The sequence below is a fragment of the Varanus komodoensis genome, unplaced genomic scaffold, assembly GCF_004798865.1.
Source record: "Varanus komodoensis strain SLA01 unplaced genomic scaffold, ASM479886v1 scaffold10, whole genome shotgun sequence".
NCBI lineage: Eukaryota > Metazoa > Chordata > Lepidosauria > Squamata > Varanidae > Varanus > Varanus komodoensis.
In genome coordinates, this window is record NW_025335269.1 from 19253727 (window position 1) to 19271484 (window position 17758).

A 17758-nucleotide genomic window follows, 5' to 3' on the forward strand; every position below is an offset into this window, starting at 1 on the left:
GCTCAGCATCTTTTGCTTTTCTGAGTGCAAGACAACTGTTGAGGAGGGAAGGGCTAACCCTGTAACCCTTGTCCCCAAATGGCCTTGTGTTGTTGTTAAGCAAAGTCACATCTGACCCATCGCTACCCTATGGACAATCTTCCTCCATGCTCTCCTGTCCTCCACCATACCCTGGAGTTTACCTAAGCTCACACCAAGTGCTTCAGTGACTCCATCTAGCCACCTCATCCTTTGCCATCGCCTCCTTCTTTTGCCATCAATTGTTCCCAGCATTAGGGCCTTCTCCAGTGAGTCCTTCCTTCTCATTAGGTGGCCAACGTTTTTGAGTTTCATCTTCAGTATCTGGCCTTCTAAAGAGCAGTCAGGTTTGTTCACATCTAAGACTGACTGGTTTGATCACCTTGCAGTCCAAGGGACTCTCAGGAGTCTTCTCCAGCACCATAATTCAAGGACCTCAATTCTTCAGTGTTCAGCCTTCCTTATGGTCCAACTTTCACAGCCATACATTGCAACTGGGAAAACCATAACCTTGACAATACGCACTTTTGTCGACAGGGTGATATCTCTGCTTTTTAGTATGCTGTCTAGATTTGTCATAGCTGTGCTCCCCAGAAGCAAGCGTCTTTTAATTTCTTGGCTACAGTCATTGTCTGCGGTGATCTTGGAGCCCAGGAAAATAAAATCTGTCACTACCTCCATTTCTTCCCCATCTATTTGCCAGGAAGTGATAGGACCAGATGCCATGATTTTAGTTTTCTTGATGTTGAGTTTCAAGCCAATTTTTGCACTCTCCTCTTTCACCCACATCAAGAGGCTCTTTAGTTCCTCTTCACTTTCTGCCATTAGAGTGGTATCACCTGTATTTTGAGGTTGTTGAAGGTAAATGGCCCTTACCTAGCTGCCATCATAACTTTTAAAAAGCCCTAATTGCCACCACTGATTGTGCTTGGTGGGCTGGGGGAAGGAGTGACATTTGAGTAGGTGGAGCTTGTGTGTGTGAGAGAGAGAGAGGGAGAGGGAGAGAGAATGAGGTCTCAGCAATCACACTGAGGCTGTATGCCAGCAGTGCAGGGCACCCCATTGTTGGGTATGATCCCACCCAGTACTGGCATTTCCACTATTGGCTTACCCAGAACCAATGCAGCCCTCCTGCTGAAAAAGCTTCACTCAGCTGTAAACAGTTGTTGCAAAATGTAGGTGCAGTCAGTCCTTTGGAGCACGTTACTTCATTTTTATACTGAATCTGCTGATTGGTGCTCCATTTCTAGGTGCAATTCATTTCTAGGTGTTGGTTATTATCTTTACAACCCTAAACAATTTGGGACCAGGATACTTAAAAGCGCCATCTTTTCTGCCTGCCCATTGCAATCAGTGGGAGAAGCCCCTTTGTGCATGTTGTCAACATCTGAAGCAACCCTGCTAGGAGGGTGAGCAAGGGCCCACTTGAAGGGCCTCACTCAGTATGTGGAAATCCTTGTCCCAGAAGATCTGCTTTGCTCCCCTTGTTGTTTGTCTTCTATGATAGGCAGAAGCCCAGGAAGAAACTAAATAATTAAAGGTGGGGATGTAGGAGGGATATCTTTCCTCATGTTTTGCAAGTGTAGGAAGAAAAGGTTAGTTTTGCCCCCACAAAATATTTTGGGGATAGTATTGTTACTTCAAACCTACATACAGGCAGTGCAATCCTATGGCCTCTTGACAGTGTACAGAAGCAGCATTCAAGTCCATAGAATCTGTGGGATTTGGAAAAAAACTGATTTCCTGTGGATTCCTAGGTTAGAATTGGCATCCAAACTCATTTGAATCTGTTGTGAATTTCTCTGACATTCCTAACTGGGATGCCTCCACCTGGAAGCACCTGCTATTCATTCATGTCTGGTTCTATGGAATTATTATTTTTAACAAAAAGTTAAGGAATGCTTACTGATAATCTATTATATCAATTGCCATTTGAATAGCATCTTTAGAATTCCGTGGTTAGTTTTCCTCATGGTTCCCCCCCACAGGCTTCCATGGGCTATTGCTAGGATGAGGAGCCAGCATGCTCTTCCTTACCTCTGAATTTTTAGCCCAGTTACATCAGGGCAAAAGGTACCCATTGCAAACAGGTGGGTCTGTCAGGGAATAGGCTAGTCTAAAACTCTGTTCCCCGACATTTAGTTTTCTGTGTCAAGACCATTATCTTGAAGGGGGAACCATTCCATCAAGTACACCCCCACCTGTAGTTTGAAGTGGTAAAATCCAGACACATCTCCCACCATCAGGATAATAAAGCTATAGAAAACAGACCTGTATGTCTGGTAGGTAATCGCTTATGATGGTCAATGGCTAATCTCTCTCTCTCTCTCTCTCTCCCCCTTCTTCCCCCTCTCCCCCTCTCTTTCACATGCACGCATGCACACACATGCATGTGCGCGTGCACACACACACACACACACACAACATGAAAGGGTGAACATGGTGATCCTGGAGAAAAAGGCATACAGGGCCTGCCTGGACTGAGAGGCTTGCCGGTGAGTATAGCCTTGCCTATTCTGAGTCTTATCATTTGAATGTTGTCAGTGAATTTCTCTTTGAGGGCAGCACCTAGTGCTTCCTGTACATAAACACAGGGATTCAGCACTAGTGCAGAGGAAAACAACTGGAAATGATCCAAAATGCTAGCTTCCAGAGCAGAATATATGAGTGGAGCTAGCAGAAGTGAAATCTCCAGACCTATCCCATTCTGGGAACAAGTTTCTTGGCTTGTTCTCCTGTTGCTCTAGGAAGAACCAACTCCCTGCTGTGCTTGTGGCAAGTCCCGATGGTGCAACATACTCAGTGGAGGAGTAGGTACTGTATTAGATACTGCCCTCAGACTCTGAGTAGAGTTCAAGAACTCTAGCATCTTTCAATTTTCCTTGGTTCTTTGTTACTTCTGGTTCATGACATCATCATCATTTTGCCATCCTGAGAAATACAGGCACATTTATTTCAAGGCAGACAGAAGTCAGGTTTCTGAGGGTAGAACATGTAGTTCAAAATAATCATTCAAAGTTTTTAGGTTGATGCAAACCTCAAATCACAATACTAAAATATGGGTTTCCACATGTCACCTTGAGTTGAACTTCTTCAGTTTAGTCACTGCAGTTCAAATTTCCAATTTAAATATTGAAAATCACAACTCTTCAGATCAGCACAAGGGAGGATGCAAATTAGTCTTTCAGGTTTTAGGTCTAGTATGAGCAATGTATTGTTATTTGCAGCCACTGTTCTTTGAACCTAGGAAGACTCAAAATAGCTCTCTGAAATTTGAGCAAACAAGTTGCTCTGTAGATATCTATGGGCATGAGTGAATCAAAGTGCTTCAGGAATGGAGTTTTTAGACATCGTGAGTCTTTATCATTTCTTCTAAAATACACCCATGTGCTTCTCATCTCTTTTGCTATTACAACCAACAAGGCTTTATGCCATAATCAACCCAGTTGAGGGATGGAAGTGAGGTGGGAGATGCCATCCCTGTCTCTAAATCCAGTTACATTCCACTTAAAAGCTAGTCATGTTCTTCTGACATATGATATAGAAAATTCTGGAATCTCTCTTCCAACATGACCATTAAAACCCCCAAGAAATAAAATTGCAAGCAATTTACTGACCTATCATGACATCCAACATTGGCTGCCCATGGAGGATGCCTTGACCTGCCTGATGGTAAGGCTTACAATTAACAAGTTTTTCTATGTTCCCATTCCTTGCAGGGCTTTGATGGTGAATATGGCTATGGTCTACCAGGAAGGAAAGGTGCAAAGGTGAGAGCTATGCTGTTGGGTCTCAGGTTGCAGTCCGCTTTATGCAGTGACATTATAAACATAGCAACAGTGGTTGTTACAAACCACATGCACTTTACTATGCAGAGCAGGTGTTCAGCAACACAGGCCCAAAGTCCCATTCTTTGGTGCCCACAGAAAGCCAACCACTGGTTGTTTGGTGGCATCTTGGTGTCTGTGCATTTCCCTCATTTTAAATAGGCTGAAAAGCCTCTCCTAAGGTTGAATTACCAGCAATTAGAACTTTAAGTGAACTTCCTAGTAATTTGGGGTTCTGGCCACATTCCTTCTGTCATTGACCTTGGCCTTCACTAGCCTGTCCCCCTGCCCTCCAAGAGTTTCTCTAAATGGTATTTGGCTCTCAGTCTGAAAGAAGTTCTGTATCCCTGCAGTAGAGAATGTTTCATGTGGATGCCTCAAAAATAAAAAAATAAAAGGTAATGATCCAGACAAATTCCTTTTATTACTGCTCCTGGTGCATTCTGCTCAAGCTGGTTATAGTAAAATTAACATCAAAAGGTGATTTTTATTTTTAAAAAATTAACATTAAAAGCAAAACTCTTGTCTGGTGTGAATGGCAGAGGACTCACAGAGTTGCTCTGTTGCTTTACCTGGGGATTTGGAGTTCTGCCCATCATCTTTTACTGTGCCCAAAACAAACAGCCTTAACATACCATTCTGTGGAAACTATGGATATTACAGCATTCCCAGGGTATTCTAAGTAGCTGTGATTGGAAGAGAAGCAAGACAATTTTGTCTGCATCAAGTACAGTCTTATGAACATCTGAAAAATTCGGAGGGAAATTAATAAGAATTCATTTCAGTGCTGGTTAGTTCATCTGGAGAGACTTGAAATGATGCTTTGACAGACTGGAGCCCAGTTTTTGTATTATCTGTTTCTAGTCTCCATACTAACAGCTGAAGAGCTATTTGGGCATTATTCTCTGTGCAGTTTTAATCACATGGGAAAAGAGAACAGGGCCTTGGTCACTGGCCCCACCCCATTGCTGGGTCCCTTGATGGCCCTGTCCTTATATGATGGAGGAAGGTCAGAAAAGGCAAGCCAGATTCAAAGGTGAGAGCAACTCTCATGATAGTAGTACTCTGATCATGCAGGGTTCACAGGGAAAGCCTAGACTAGGCTCTCATCTCCAGACCTCTGATTTGGGGCAAGGTATCCAATTATGGAAGCAAGGTCAGCATGCCCAGTCCAACAGTCTTCCCATGTGATTGAATGGAGGATAACGCCTGAATAGATGTTAAGTATAACTGTAAATAAGCTTTCTTAAGCTGATGAAATCTCTTTTTAGATCCAGTGCTGGGTGTGGTGTGTAACCAGTATTTTTAAAACCTGGAGTGGTGGGAAATAGAAAAAACTGTTGGACACTGTCCATTCAATACTCTGACAGTTGCATCAATAATTGCATACATCTCCAGTGCAAATTACATGCACTGGTTGCAAACTGCCGAATATAAAAGCTTGAGTGAGTGTATATTAGAGTAGGGATGCAGAAGCTAGCAGCATATCTGGATTTCTGCCAATGTCCAGTTCCAACAAAATGGGAACAAAATAGATATTTTAAATTGATTCACAGCACAACTTATGTATTTCTGCTTAAAAGTAATGCATACAGAAGTCTGTGGGACTCACAGATAAAAGGGCTTAGGCTTGCAGAGCTAATTTCCAAAGCTGATTGGCTGTATGCATTATCTTTGTAGGATAGTTCCTTCCTTAGAAGTGTAAGAGCAGCATTTTAGGTACATTTGCAGTTGCAATCCAAGACTTGATGCTTCGGAATACATATTCACCTTTGCACTGGGACTCTTGGATAAAGCAGTACTGACAGCACAAATTAAACTGTAAAAAAAATCACTGGTATTCTTTGATCTTCTTATAAACTGTCTTGTGAAATAAGCATAATCAAAGCACCTTGAGATCAAAGTTCTGTTTCTCTTACACCAGGGACAGCATGGATTTCCTGGAAACCCTGGACCACAGGTATACCAATGCTAGTTTTGCGGTTGTTAATGTATTGCTTTCTGTATTCATGGCTTCTGCTGTCAATTTTACTTGTATTGTTCCTAGCCATGTGAACTGGGGCCATGAGCTAGGGGAAGGATATTGCACCCTTTGATTCTGTGCTGCAGTCCTGACACAGATTAATGCTCTGAAGCAGCTGTTAGCTGCAAAGAATTACAGTTACGGATTAAAAGGTTAAATCCATGATGTTTTCACCTTAGCATCTAATGGTGTTTTTGGACTGCTCTGCCAAGAGACTGTGTGACGTGTTATCCTTTTAGGCAGTCGGTTAAAGTGTGGCTCTCTAAAAGTGCCCTTCTGGCCTACTGTGTTTAAAGATGAAATCCTATACATAGTCAGAAAGAAAAAAATCCCACAACTCCCAACAGTTCCCAGCCAACCTTGCTATAAACGTCCTACAACTCTCAGCCATTCTTCAATCCCAGTGCTGCCTGTGGGATTCTAGAACTATAGAATGTTTTTCAGTCTAAACATGCATAGGATTGCACCTTAAGCCTCTTCTTTTATGCTTAATGATTTCCAGTATCTGTTCTTGTATTGCTCTTTATTGTTATGTTAATTATATGCTGAATCTGAAATTAGACATACTTATGTACATCCATTGGAATCAATAGGGCTTGAGTTACCGTATTTTTCACTCTATAAGATGCACCTGACCATAAGACGCACCTAGTTTTTAGAGGAGGGATCCATGGAAAGCTTCCTGATAATCACAGGCACATTCCCCATCACTTCCCCATGGGCTTCATTAAAAGACGGGTTGCCATTTGAAAACACACACCGACCTGTGATTAACAGCTCTCTCCTGCACCAGAGGAGGGGGGCGGAGCAGGGCGTGCCGAGCGCATGCCGGCCAGGTGTGGTGCAGCTGGGCTGGCAGCGTGCCGGCAGTGGTCTTCTGGCTGGCGGTGGCGGCAGGTCTTCCCGGGCGGTGGGGGTGAGCGGTCCGTCTCTCCGTGCAGCCGGCGGGTTAAAGCCCACGACTCCTCCTCCTCTGCGGCAGGTCTTCCCGGGCAGTGGGGGTGAGCAGTCCGTCTCTCCGTGCGGTCTGCGGGTTAAAGCCCGCAGCTCCTCCTCCTCCGCGGCAGGTCTTCCTGGGCGGTGGGGGTGAGCAGTCCGTCTCTCTGTGCGGCCGACGGGTTAAAGCACGCGGCTGCTCCTCTACCGCACCGCTCCCCCTGAGCGGCACAGCTCTCACCTGCGCCGGAGGAGGGGGCGGAGCAGAGCGCGCTGAGTGCATGCCGGCCAGGTGTGGTGCAGCCGCGCCAGCAGCATGCCGGCGGTGGTCTTCCGGGCGGCGGTGGCAGCAGCAGGTCTTCCCGGGCGGTGGGGGTGAGCAGTCCGTCTCTCCGTGTGGCCGGCGGGTTAAAGCCCGCAGCTCCTCCTCCGCACCGCTCCCCCTGAGCGGCACAGCTCTCACCTGCGCCGGAGCGGGGGGGGGGGGCGGAGCAGTGCGTGCCGAGCACTTGCCGGCCAGGTGGTGCCACATGGTGCAGGCAGGCCAGCAGTGTTCCAGGCGTTGGGCACACACACATTCGCTCTATAAGACGCGCAGACATTTCCCCTTACTTTTGAGGGGGAAAAAAGTGCGTCTTATAGAGCAAAAAATACGGTAGTTATGACCAACTAAAGTATCCTTGCAATTTAATGGGGTAACTCTAAGCACAGAATATAACTCAAACCCTCTGTTCAATATTATCATTGTTTCAGTAGTTGTTGCTTGTTGTATATGATTTATTTTGAGAGAGAGCAATCCCTCTCTGGTAAGGGTCCTAGGGACCAGAGGATGGCTTGGGCAACCCCTCCAAGATTGGAGACAGTGCTCTGATGTTGGAAAGGGGAGTTGGAAATCTAATCTCAGACCCTTGCTACTGGCAATGAAAGAATAGCACCTTCTTTGAGGTTAGAAAAGCAATGCCAGAGGAGACTGGTGTCTCATTAATTTACACGCTTATTCAGTGGGGCTCAGTATCCCTCACTTTTTGAAGCTCCCTTGCTCAACAGGCTGGAAATCCTGTTGATTGAAAATACTGGATATCCGAGCACAAGGTGCTGAAGCCTGGCTCTGCTGCTGCTCTAGCCCTGCTTGCTTCAGCCTGGCAGGGCACAGAAGTCTCAGAAGCCACCAAGTTTGATTTTTTCTTTTGAAGGTGGGATTCAAGTAAGCAAGACATTTTGGGGAAACAGTCTGGATTGGGGCTGCAGCATGGGGAGTTATCCCTTCCTTCTGAGGCATCGGAGGTATCTCTACAGATGCTTTTGCAGAAAGGAAAAAGATAAGAGCCCCCCAAAAAGACATTATGTTTGTTTTGCTTGCAAAACCCTGTGTCTGTTTTCTTTGAAGGGAGAAGATGGTGACCAAGGCATTCCAGGAGACAGAGGCGCCAAAGGAAGTCGAGGGCAAAGGGTGATGATTTTAAACATTCATGGATGATTTTCATTTGTAAAGATGAATAATACCCATCCTTATGGTTCATAAAGCTGACATAGCTTCCTTGCTTGTGTGAATTGCTGGCAGGTTTTACAATTAAGAGAAAACTGGTAGGATATCAGCATATGGAATTCATTTATTGTTTTGGACATTCTATTATCTTCAACTTGGATAAATTAGTCATGCAAATCCTGGGACGAAAGTGGGTTTTCACTCATGACTCTTTGATTTCATGCAAACAGTGTACTAGATTGCATGTAGCCTTATGTGACATATAGGAAGTATTTTTTTCCTCTACACATGACAACCAACTGAGACTCTGAGGTGATGGCACTGGTCACCTGTGGCAGAAGGGTTAGATTTTGCATGATTATTCATGGCCCTGTCTCTCCTTCACAGAGCAGGTAACCAGAATGCAGGAACTAACCGAAACTGAGGGATTTGTGCCAGGGGTTTCCTACTTCAAGTGAATATATACGCCATCATTTTCAGTTAAATTTCAGTAACTTAAACTAGAATCTATTAGCCATAATTGTTGAGAGAAGAATATGTACCTGGTATGTGAGCCAACTGAATCTTTTGATTTTTAATGTGCTTCTTTGCATTTTTTCAAAGGCCAACGCTGGAATGCCAGGGGCAATGGGTGATCGAGGAGACCGAGGACCTCCTGGAAGAATGGTAATATGATTTAATGAGAAATGCATGCTTCCCCCATTCGACTTTGAGACTGACCATAGCTCAAAATACATTGGCAGGTTAAGTTTGACTGTTCAGGCATTTCAAAAAGCAAGGCCAAGCCAAGCCAAGCCAAGCCAATCAGGTTTATCAAGGGCACAATCTGGAAGCAACTATGCTTTTGAATTCAAATGGTGATCTGATTCCATATATATATTTGAAAAGACATTGTGAGCTAAGGAAAAACCTTGAATAACATGGAACAGAATTGATAGTGGTTCAAAACTGTGATTACACACAGAACAATGATTGTAAGCCATCCTGAGATGCCATGCATAAGGTACAGCATATAAAAGTTTTAAATAAGTAAATAATGAATTAACAAAATTACTACAGAGTAACTAGACTAATCTGTAGCCTTATCATCTGCATCATTCTACCTCAGGGACAAAGAAAATTTTGCTGCATGTCATTATGGATGTTTGGCAGAGTATCTTGAAAAGTGGTTGCTTATATTGTCCCTCTGAGGAGTGAAATCACAGAATATGGTGCCAGGAAGGCAGGAAACATTGCAAATGGTCATCCAGGAAAGTAATCATTTTATTTACACACACACACACACACACACACACACACACACACATGGACTTGGTTTCTTTCTTTCAACTTTTCTCCTATACATACAGTAAAAATTGAAATGATAATTTGATTTTCTAAATTTACACTTCATATTTTTCAGGGTCAGAAGGGAGAAAAAAGCATAATAGCTATGACTGTACGTATTCAACTGTTTTCTCACTATTTGATAGAGTAGAAACTGTACATGAGAGCAAGCCTTAACTAGTAAATATAAGTGGAAATTATTAATGGAGTAAAGTTTTCACCCACTTCTTTTCAAAATCTCTCCTCGCTAAGGCAAAGAGCAACAAATAATCAATAATGTAGACATAAGATGGGAGGAAATACACATTTCAGACATTGGAGATGTTGCATTGCTCTAGCTGATGTCAACAACAGTAAGAAAATAGCTATTGCTGTTATAATGGGAGCTGTATAAAATATCCAGGTTCCCAGATTGCAATCCTGTTCATATTTACCCAACAATAAAGCCCATTCAGCTGAATCATATTGTGCTCTTAATCATGTCAACCTTCTTCTCACCCACAGCCTTGTGAACTAGTTAATCTTACAAGAGGAAACTGCCGTAAGTAATGATGCTTCTCTTGTACTACAGGCAGGTTGGAGGGACTAGCAGATGGCCTTGAAAAGCTAGTAGTTTTAATTTGACATAGCTTGATTGCAGTAAGGGTGCAATTGGACACAATCTGATGCTGTTTGAGGGTTGGGTGAGTTCCAGCAACAAGAACATGCAACCTTGGAGCTGGGACACCAGAAGCTGAGCTCCTGCTTTGTACTGCCCACTCACAGCCAGCATGGAAAGAACCGCAACAGCTGTCTCCAGAAGTTGTGGCTGGTCCTGGGGAGGGGAGGAGGCTGGGGCTGACAGCTTAGGCTGATTTCTTCAGTGCCCCAGGACAAAAATAGCTGTCTGGATTAAAAACATGGTGCAAAGCATGGTGGAGATTACCCTGCTGTTCCTCACCCCATGTGTTGGATGCATGTAAGCCTCTGTGTCTGGCAATTTATTTGCACTGAGGGCAAGCGCTGGATTGTACCCTAAACTTATTTAATTCCCAATCCTTATGTTTTAAGGAATTAAGTTCCTTAACTTTCAAAAAGGCTTACTTATGCAGGATGTGCTTAGAGGTTTAAAGGGAGGAAAACAGCAATGGAATGAGTATTGATCTGATTTTGAAGATCTCACCAAAATGTTTAGATGTTATCATATGAAATTTCACTTATGTTCTTGTATTTGGTCTGTGTGTGTATCTGTTGCTTCCAAAAAGATACTTCCCCAAGGATAAACCTTTGCAAATATACATGTATCACATTTTTTAGGATTTAAATTGGCTTCTTGAATTGCATTATTCTCATTGTACATGTGCTGACCAATTCCAAATTAGTCCTGTTCTTCTGAAATCTCCAATATGCAAATGTTTTCTTTGTTTCATTTTTAACTCTGCACAATGACCCCTTGAGATAGACAAGTTTATTTTATAAATGAGTCTACAGCAGAGGTGGACAGTGTGATGCTCTCCAGATGTTTTGGCTATCATTTTCATCAGCACTAGCCAGGTTACCAGATACTGAGAATCATGTGAGCTATATGCCAAAACAAGCGGTGGGTCAGCAGTTGCCTGCCCCTGATCTAAACAGTAGCAAATTTCAGGAAACTATTCTGTGATTTCTTGGCTGAGTTAAAATTTGAACCCAAAGCTCCTTGGTCTAAATAAGATATGCTACCCATATGGTTTCCCTATAGATTTTGGATAAAGCATAGTATCAGAAGTAAAAAAATGAGCTTGTCCTTGGATGCTGAAATAAACAATATGCTGTGTCTAAATTCTGTCTGAGTGGCTGTTTTTTGTGTTGAAATATTATATAAATAAGAAAACCTGAGATTATAAATTAAAATCATTATCTTTCGTCCCTTCTAGCTTGCTGTATAGGTAAGTACTTTTTAACAGATTTGAGAAGATAGAAAAAGTGTATAATTATTCTGGAAATCCTTTGACAATTTTTTTTGTCTTTTTTGCAAGGTGTAAGCCAATGTCCAGTATATCCAACAGAAGTGGTGTTCGCCCTTGATATGTCTGCAGATGTAACCCAAGTTTCATTTCAACGGATGAAAAGGATTATGATGTCTTTGTTGAGGGGTATACAGATTAGCAAAAGCAACTGTCCAACTGGTGCTCGGGTGTCAGTTCTTTCCTACAACACTAACACAAAGTACCTTATCCGGTTCTCTGACTTCAAGAAGGAAAACCTCCTTATGGAGGCAATCCAGAGAATTCCACTGGAGAAATCTTTGGGAAGACGGAATATTGGAGAGGTCATGAGGTTCGTTGCCAGGAATGTCTTTAAGCACTATCGTCATGGTGCTCTCATGAGGAAAGTTGCAATATTTCTCACGGCTGGCCCATCAGAGGATGCAACTTCCATCAATACAGCTGTGTTGGAATTCAACGCGCTGGACATCACACCTGTGGTCATTGCTTTGAGAGAAGTGCCTAATGTAAGGCAGGCCTTTTTGGTAAGCAGGACATCATTAGAAGGAAGCTTACTTACTACATGCTAAATAAACATGTTCAGGGGAAAATTGGAGGTGAGTGACTGGCAACAGGAAGTAGTGACAGGGCCAGCTGGGGGCTCTGATGGAGATGGCGAGGGTGACAGCATTGTCAGACCAGGGATCCACTAAGGTCTGATGCCAACGTGGTTATATTGGTACTTGTTCCCTTGATACCTAGTTTTCTATGTTTAGGGATCTCTCTCTCTCTCTCCACACCCCTTCTCCTTTTTAATAAATCAGCATTTAGTCATCTTTGCTTTAGTCACATTAAGAGCAAGGGAATCTGTCCAGGTATGAAAATACTTGCTTTTATAAGAATATGAAGCAATATGTAAACATTTCAGCTCAGATGTTCATAACTGAACTATTTAACTAAAAATATGGGACAGTTTAAATTTCGTGCTTCCCACTGGGAGCATCAAATGTTATATCACAAAGTTATGCAACTGAAAATGACAGTTTTTCCACAATCTCCAGTAGACCGCCACGGAATTTCTATCAACAGATACTCCCTTGTCGTTTGATAGGATATGTTGCCATTACAGCATGAATTCATTGAATCAAGATTGAATTTTAATTCAGAATAAGAATATTACATTTTGAGATCAGATTTCAAGGAAGAAATCCACATTTTGAAATCTGAAATGTCAAATATATGCGGGGGACGTGGTATCAGTATCAACATCTATGCTACCTGCTCCTGAAGAAACACATAGCAAAAATGTACATCTTACAGAGTTCTGGAAAAATGTAGAGCAGGGATGGGGAATCAGAGCCACTCATGATGTAGGACTACCATTCCCTTTATTGCTGGGCATGCTGACAGTGGCAGATTGCAGTTAGAGCCCAGTAACATAGGTTCTCATCCCTAAAATAGACCAAATCCCTTGAATAGGTCACACAGCTGTTTTGTGTTCCATAAAGAAAACATTCACTCAGTCATCACAACATTAGCTAACTAGCAGCAATATGTTTGGACAAAAGTTTGTTAACCTTGATTTAGGGTGTGCAGAAGTTCATGTGTTGATTTCAAATAGCTGTTGGCATGAATGGTCATTGCAGATCTTAATTCACTGCCAGCTGGCCATTTTTGTCTGGTCTAGTTTGCTTTTGCAAGAAACAATTGGTCTAGTTTGCTTTTGCAAGAAACAATTGAAGCACAATCTTTCATCTGTGTGTAGTATGCCATCCAGCATAGACAATCTCTCTGGAAACATTGCGCAAAATATGCTCACTCTAACTCATTTATGTCTTTGAAATGAGTTGTGCTGCAAACTATTTGATCTGACTTTCTTTTATCTCTAACTACACCTCACTGTTTGCTTGGTCTCCAGAAATGCACCAAAATGAAGGAAGGGGATATCCCTGTGGAAGTAAGCTGGAGGAATATAACAATCTTTATACCAGGATCATCTATCTCTTTTAATTGCCGTATCGTGCATTCCTGAGAGAGAAAGCACATGCTAGACTTCAAGTCCAGCAGAATAATGGCTTTTACAGTCTCCAATTTTACTCTTGCATATTGCCAACTTTTTAATCCTCATCTCAATTTTCACAAGTGGTAAATTTTGAGAAGGAGCAGTAAAGGAAATAATAATTCAAATCCATGTGAACTTTCTTTGAATAGCAAAACCTATTAAAAATTGTCCAGCCAACTCTAAACAGAGAACAATTGTTGGACCTAACTGAAGGATAGATTATTTGCTTTTAGATCTTTTTCTTAGAATATTCAGTCTAAACAATATACAGTGTGTCCTCATTTCACCTTTCAATCATGTTCCCTATAAATAAGGTTTCTCGTATTCCCCTACAGTGGTAGGCAGACCTGCCCCCTACTTTGAAAAAATATGCAAACCAAAAAGCATCATGCTGAAAATATGGTTTGGATTCAGGTTTTTCAGTGTGATCCCGACCTCCTGATGGCTGAGGCATGCTGGGAATTGTAGTCTGGCATATCTACATGGCACCAGGTCAGAGACTGGCTCAGGACAGGGCAGGGCTGACCCTCCACCAGTGAAGATGAGTTCTGCATCTTTGCCAACATGGAGACTTTCATACAACGCATTGGAAGCTTGATCGACAGAAACCTACCATTGGCAGTGTTCCTTCAGTGGTAGCTGACACATGACTCTGAAATAGTGCGTTCTGTTGGGCAAGGCTGAGCCAATTTTGGATTCACTGGAACTGTGGCAGTTCCAGTGAAGGGGGTATTTAAAATTCAGTGATATAAGGGACTGAAAAGCCCAATGAAACTGCCCCCAGCTTTCACCTTAGCTAGTCCAAGGATGCTGGGTTTGGGGTGCAGTGGAAGATCTTCTTATGAGCTTTCCCACACTTGGCATTTATTGTGCACTTGTTTCCCTACTCATGGTTATTTGCAGTTCTTTAGATAACAATGTGATCTTCCAGTGTCACTTCTGCATCTAAGCAGTGAGATTTTGTTTTGTTTTGTTTTGTTTTGTTTTGCTATACCACACTGCTACCTAGAGGTTATGTAGTGGATAAACAGAAAAGGAAAGGTGTAGCATTTGGATCTATGTTGTGTAATGGAGTTGAAAGTACTTACAGTGGACTAACAGCTAATTAACAGCTTCATATAGAAAAGCTCTGCTTCTCCCACTTAGGATTCATTGAAACCAATGGAATGTAGGTTAGCTATGAACAGGGTTGGGATGAACCCTACTGGAATCTGACCCTCAAAGCATTCACAAGCTTTCTCTTGTGCTTGGCCCAGTATTCCAAAGTGAGCCAAGCTGCGAAGAAGTTCACAAATGCTTGAGGACCCCTGGCCCCTGCAACCAGCAACCTTGTTCACTTTCAGTTGTGGCCACTCAAACTGCAGTTGAACTTGGTACTCAAGGAATGCTTGCTTGTGCAGCACATGGGGAGTGCAGCACACTCAATTCCTGGTGAGTACACGGGGCTCACTCACCAGTAACTCAGATTTTGGACAACTGCAAAGCAGACTGGAGCCTGGGGAGCCAAGCCCAGGGAATCCAATGTATCCCCACCCCTAAATAGATTCCTTACAGATCCCTAGTCATGACTAACTTGGGATTTTGCCTATATGTAAGTTCAGACCTACCTTAGTCTGGTTCCATCCCATTGTTTTGCATACTTACTTGATGGAAATGATAGGAAGTTATGTGACAAATTGCTTTAATTGCACCCTTATTCTGTGACAAGGGAGTTTCAGGGTGTTTCTTTACAGTAAGTTGCTTCTTTACAAGCATACAGGGTAAGCAGATGGAAACTAGAAAGCTTGTTCACAGATGCTTTTAACCCCAGGGAAAATCTATCCAGCTTCCTGATACCCTAACATCTGTTTCTGAGCATTAGAAATCCCTTTGGAGCTGTTCCAAACAAGCTCTAGAACCTAACAAAGCTTTCTGTCTTTCCATACTCTAAACTGCAAAAATAGTTTTTTTACCCTCTCCTCTCCACTCACAGGCAGATTGGCTATAAGACACATTCTGGTGGCTTGGGATAGCCATGAGCTATCAAATGCCATGGAGGTGCATGAAAAGATCTGACTACTTTGCATGATCAAAAAGCATGTTAAAAACAATCTGTCTGGATATGATCTAGCCAACATTATGCGTTCTTTTTCTCTCCTATTAAGGCTGAGTTGTTTCTTTATATTGGGTGCTTACAAATGGAAACTTCCTACCACTATCTAGGAGTCAACATAAGGCTGTTCTGTCTTTTTGTCTTAATAAATTTTTTCCACGAGAAAAGGACTATATGAGAAGTAGTTGCAAGTAGACAATAATGATGTCTAGATCCCTTGCAAAATTCCACAAATAAGGCAGGGTAATTGCACTTGAAAAACATCAGTTGGAAGCATCCATTCACAGATTTGCAAGATGAGAAGGAAGGGTAGTGAAGATGGCAAAATATTATAATTTTTTGTTTGTGAAATATGGCATAAACAAAAGCACAAAGACTCAGTGACTTGATTTCTCACTTGGTAGTAAAAAATCATGCCAGTTTGAGCTTTTGTTTTCATTCTGGCTTTCTAACGTTCTCCAGTTTTATTTTTTAAGGTTATTTAGTTGCAGGGCTGAAAAAATAGTATATAAAAATGTGTATAAATAATATAAATTAATCAATACAATTTTAAAACTTTTTCTCCTGCTTAACCTAAATTTACCTTTTGTTTACTTAGACAGATGATACTGCTCAGTTATTTGTTTGGGAATCTAATGATGATGAAAACTTGGATAGCATCTCACACTGTGCACTCTGTTTTGGTAAGCCCACCCATTAATCCTAAATAAAGTATATGTAGGATTATTTTTATGTAGCATCTATCTCTGTCTGTCACATATGACAGTTTTCACTCACTGACATATTTTTTCTACCCAGAAATGAATCATAGGTACCACTCTGAAATTGATTAAATATTGCAGCCTTTGTTTTTAGTTATCCAGTGAAAATACATCTGTTTGTTATAAGCCCTTTGGCTGCTTTTCAATTATGTTGTTATCCCACTAACTTTTTTTCTATTTTTGTGTGTTTTCAAGACTGTTTTCAATCCTTGTGATCTGTATTTATATTTTTACCTTGTGAACTATGTTGGGAATGGGAGTGCTGACTCAGAATGAGACATAGGTATACACACACCCTGAAGCTGTTAATATAAGTAGAATCCCTCTCTTTGAGTGCACCCTGTATGGTACAGCTGTTAGAGTGCTGGACTGGTACTCTGAAGATTCAGGTTTCAGTCCCCACTTTGCTCTGAAGCTCACCAGGTGATTTTGGGCTAGTCACTGACTTCCAACCTAACCTACCTCATAGGGTGTTGTAAGGACAAAGCAGAAGAGAGGAGGTGATCCTTGTAAGCCACCTTGGGTTCCTTGCAGAAAAAGAGATCACAACAACAATATTACACTATACTATAATAACCATTAATAATAATTTTTATTTTAAATTTTAAAAATCTACCAAGCAATAAAATTTTATATCTATCTATATCTATATATCTATATATATCTATCAAGTAACAAACTTATATCTTAGCCTGCAGGCCTATATCCATATACCTGGAAGTAAATCCCATTGGAGTCAGTGGACTTACATCTGAATAGCAATGCATAAAATAGCTCTAGTTTAATTAGCCTCATTAATTATTTTAATGAGCTACTGATGGCACAATCCTGTGCTTGGTGGATGTTGTCTGGTGGGCCATTAGAAAAGGAAGAGTTCCACTGAGACCATGGAAAAGCTTTTGTAGGTTGCACTGCCTATGGAAGGTCCCCACTCTCCTCAGAGTTGGCATCAGAAGACTGTCTTCTGTGCTGGAGATGTGGGGAGGTATGCAGAGTGGGGAGGGGTTATGTGCTGCCTGTCATCCACCAATTCCAGGCATTGCCTCAGCTTCTTCTCCTCACAAGGAGAACTGAAATTGGATACTTTAAATGTTTTGGAAGGGAAGGGGAGCTTAGAGACAGTATTTGCTTCTGTTCTCTCCTAACTTCCATTGGATGCCCATAACCTTCTGAGTTTGGAGACCTATAAAGGGCCACATAGGGCTGAGCCCTTAAAGAGCCACCCCAAGGTTCCTGAGGCAAAGCCCCAGAGACCATAGGATATCATAGATTTCTATCCCT

General features: G+C 42.1%; 1 protein-coding gene across 3 annotated transcripts in view; it reads left to right on the forward strand.

Annotated features, from left to right (window-relative positions):
- LOC123036423 (collagen alpha-6(VI) chain-like) overlaps positions 1 to 17758 on the forward strand; it is an 82784-nt gene that overhangs the window by 54112 nt on the left and 10914 nt on the right. For all 3 annotated transcript variants that reach the window (XM_044455670.1, XM_044455678.1, XM_044455685.1), the window contains exons 27-36: positions 2451 to 2513; positions 3738 to 3788; positions 5770 to 5805; positions 8192 to 8254; positions 8894 to 8956; positions 9693 to 9728; positions 10121 to 10157; positions 11512 to 11523; positions 11614 to 12107; positions 16315 to 16399. In XM_044455670.1, coding sequence (XP_044311605.1) covers positions 2451 to 2513; positions 3738 to 3788; positions 5770 to 5805; positions 8192 to 8254; positions 8894 to 8956; positions 9693 to 9728; positions 10121 to 10157; positions 11512 to 11523; positions 11614 to 12107; positions 16315 to 16399 — 940 coding nt within the window. The remainder of the gene's footprint in view (positions 1 to 2450; positions 2514 to 3737; positions 3789 to 5769; positions 5806 to 8191; positions 8255 to 8893; positions 8957 to 9692; positions 9729 to 10120; positions 10158 to 11511; positions 11524 to 11613; positions 12108 to 16314; positions 16400 to 17758) is intronic.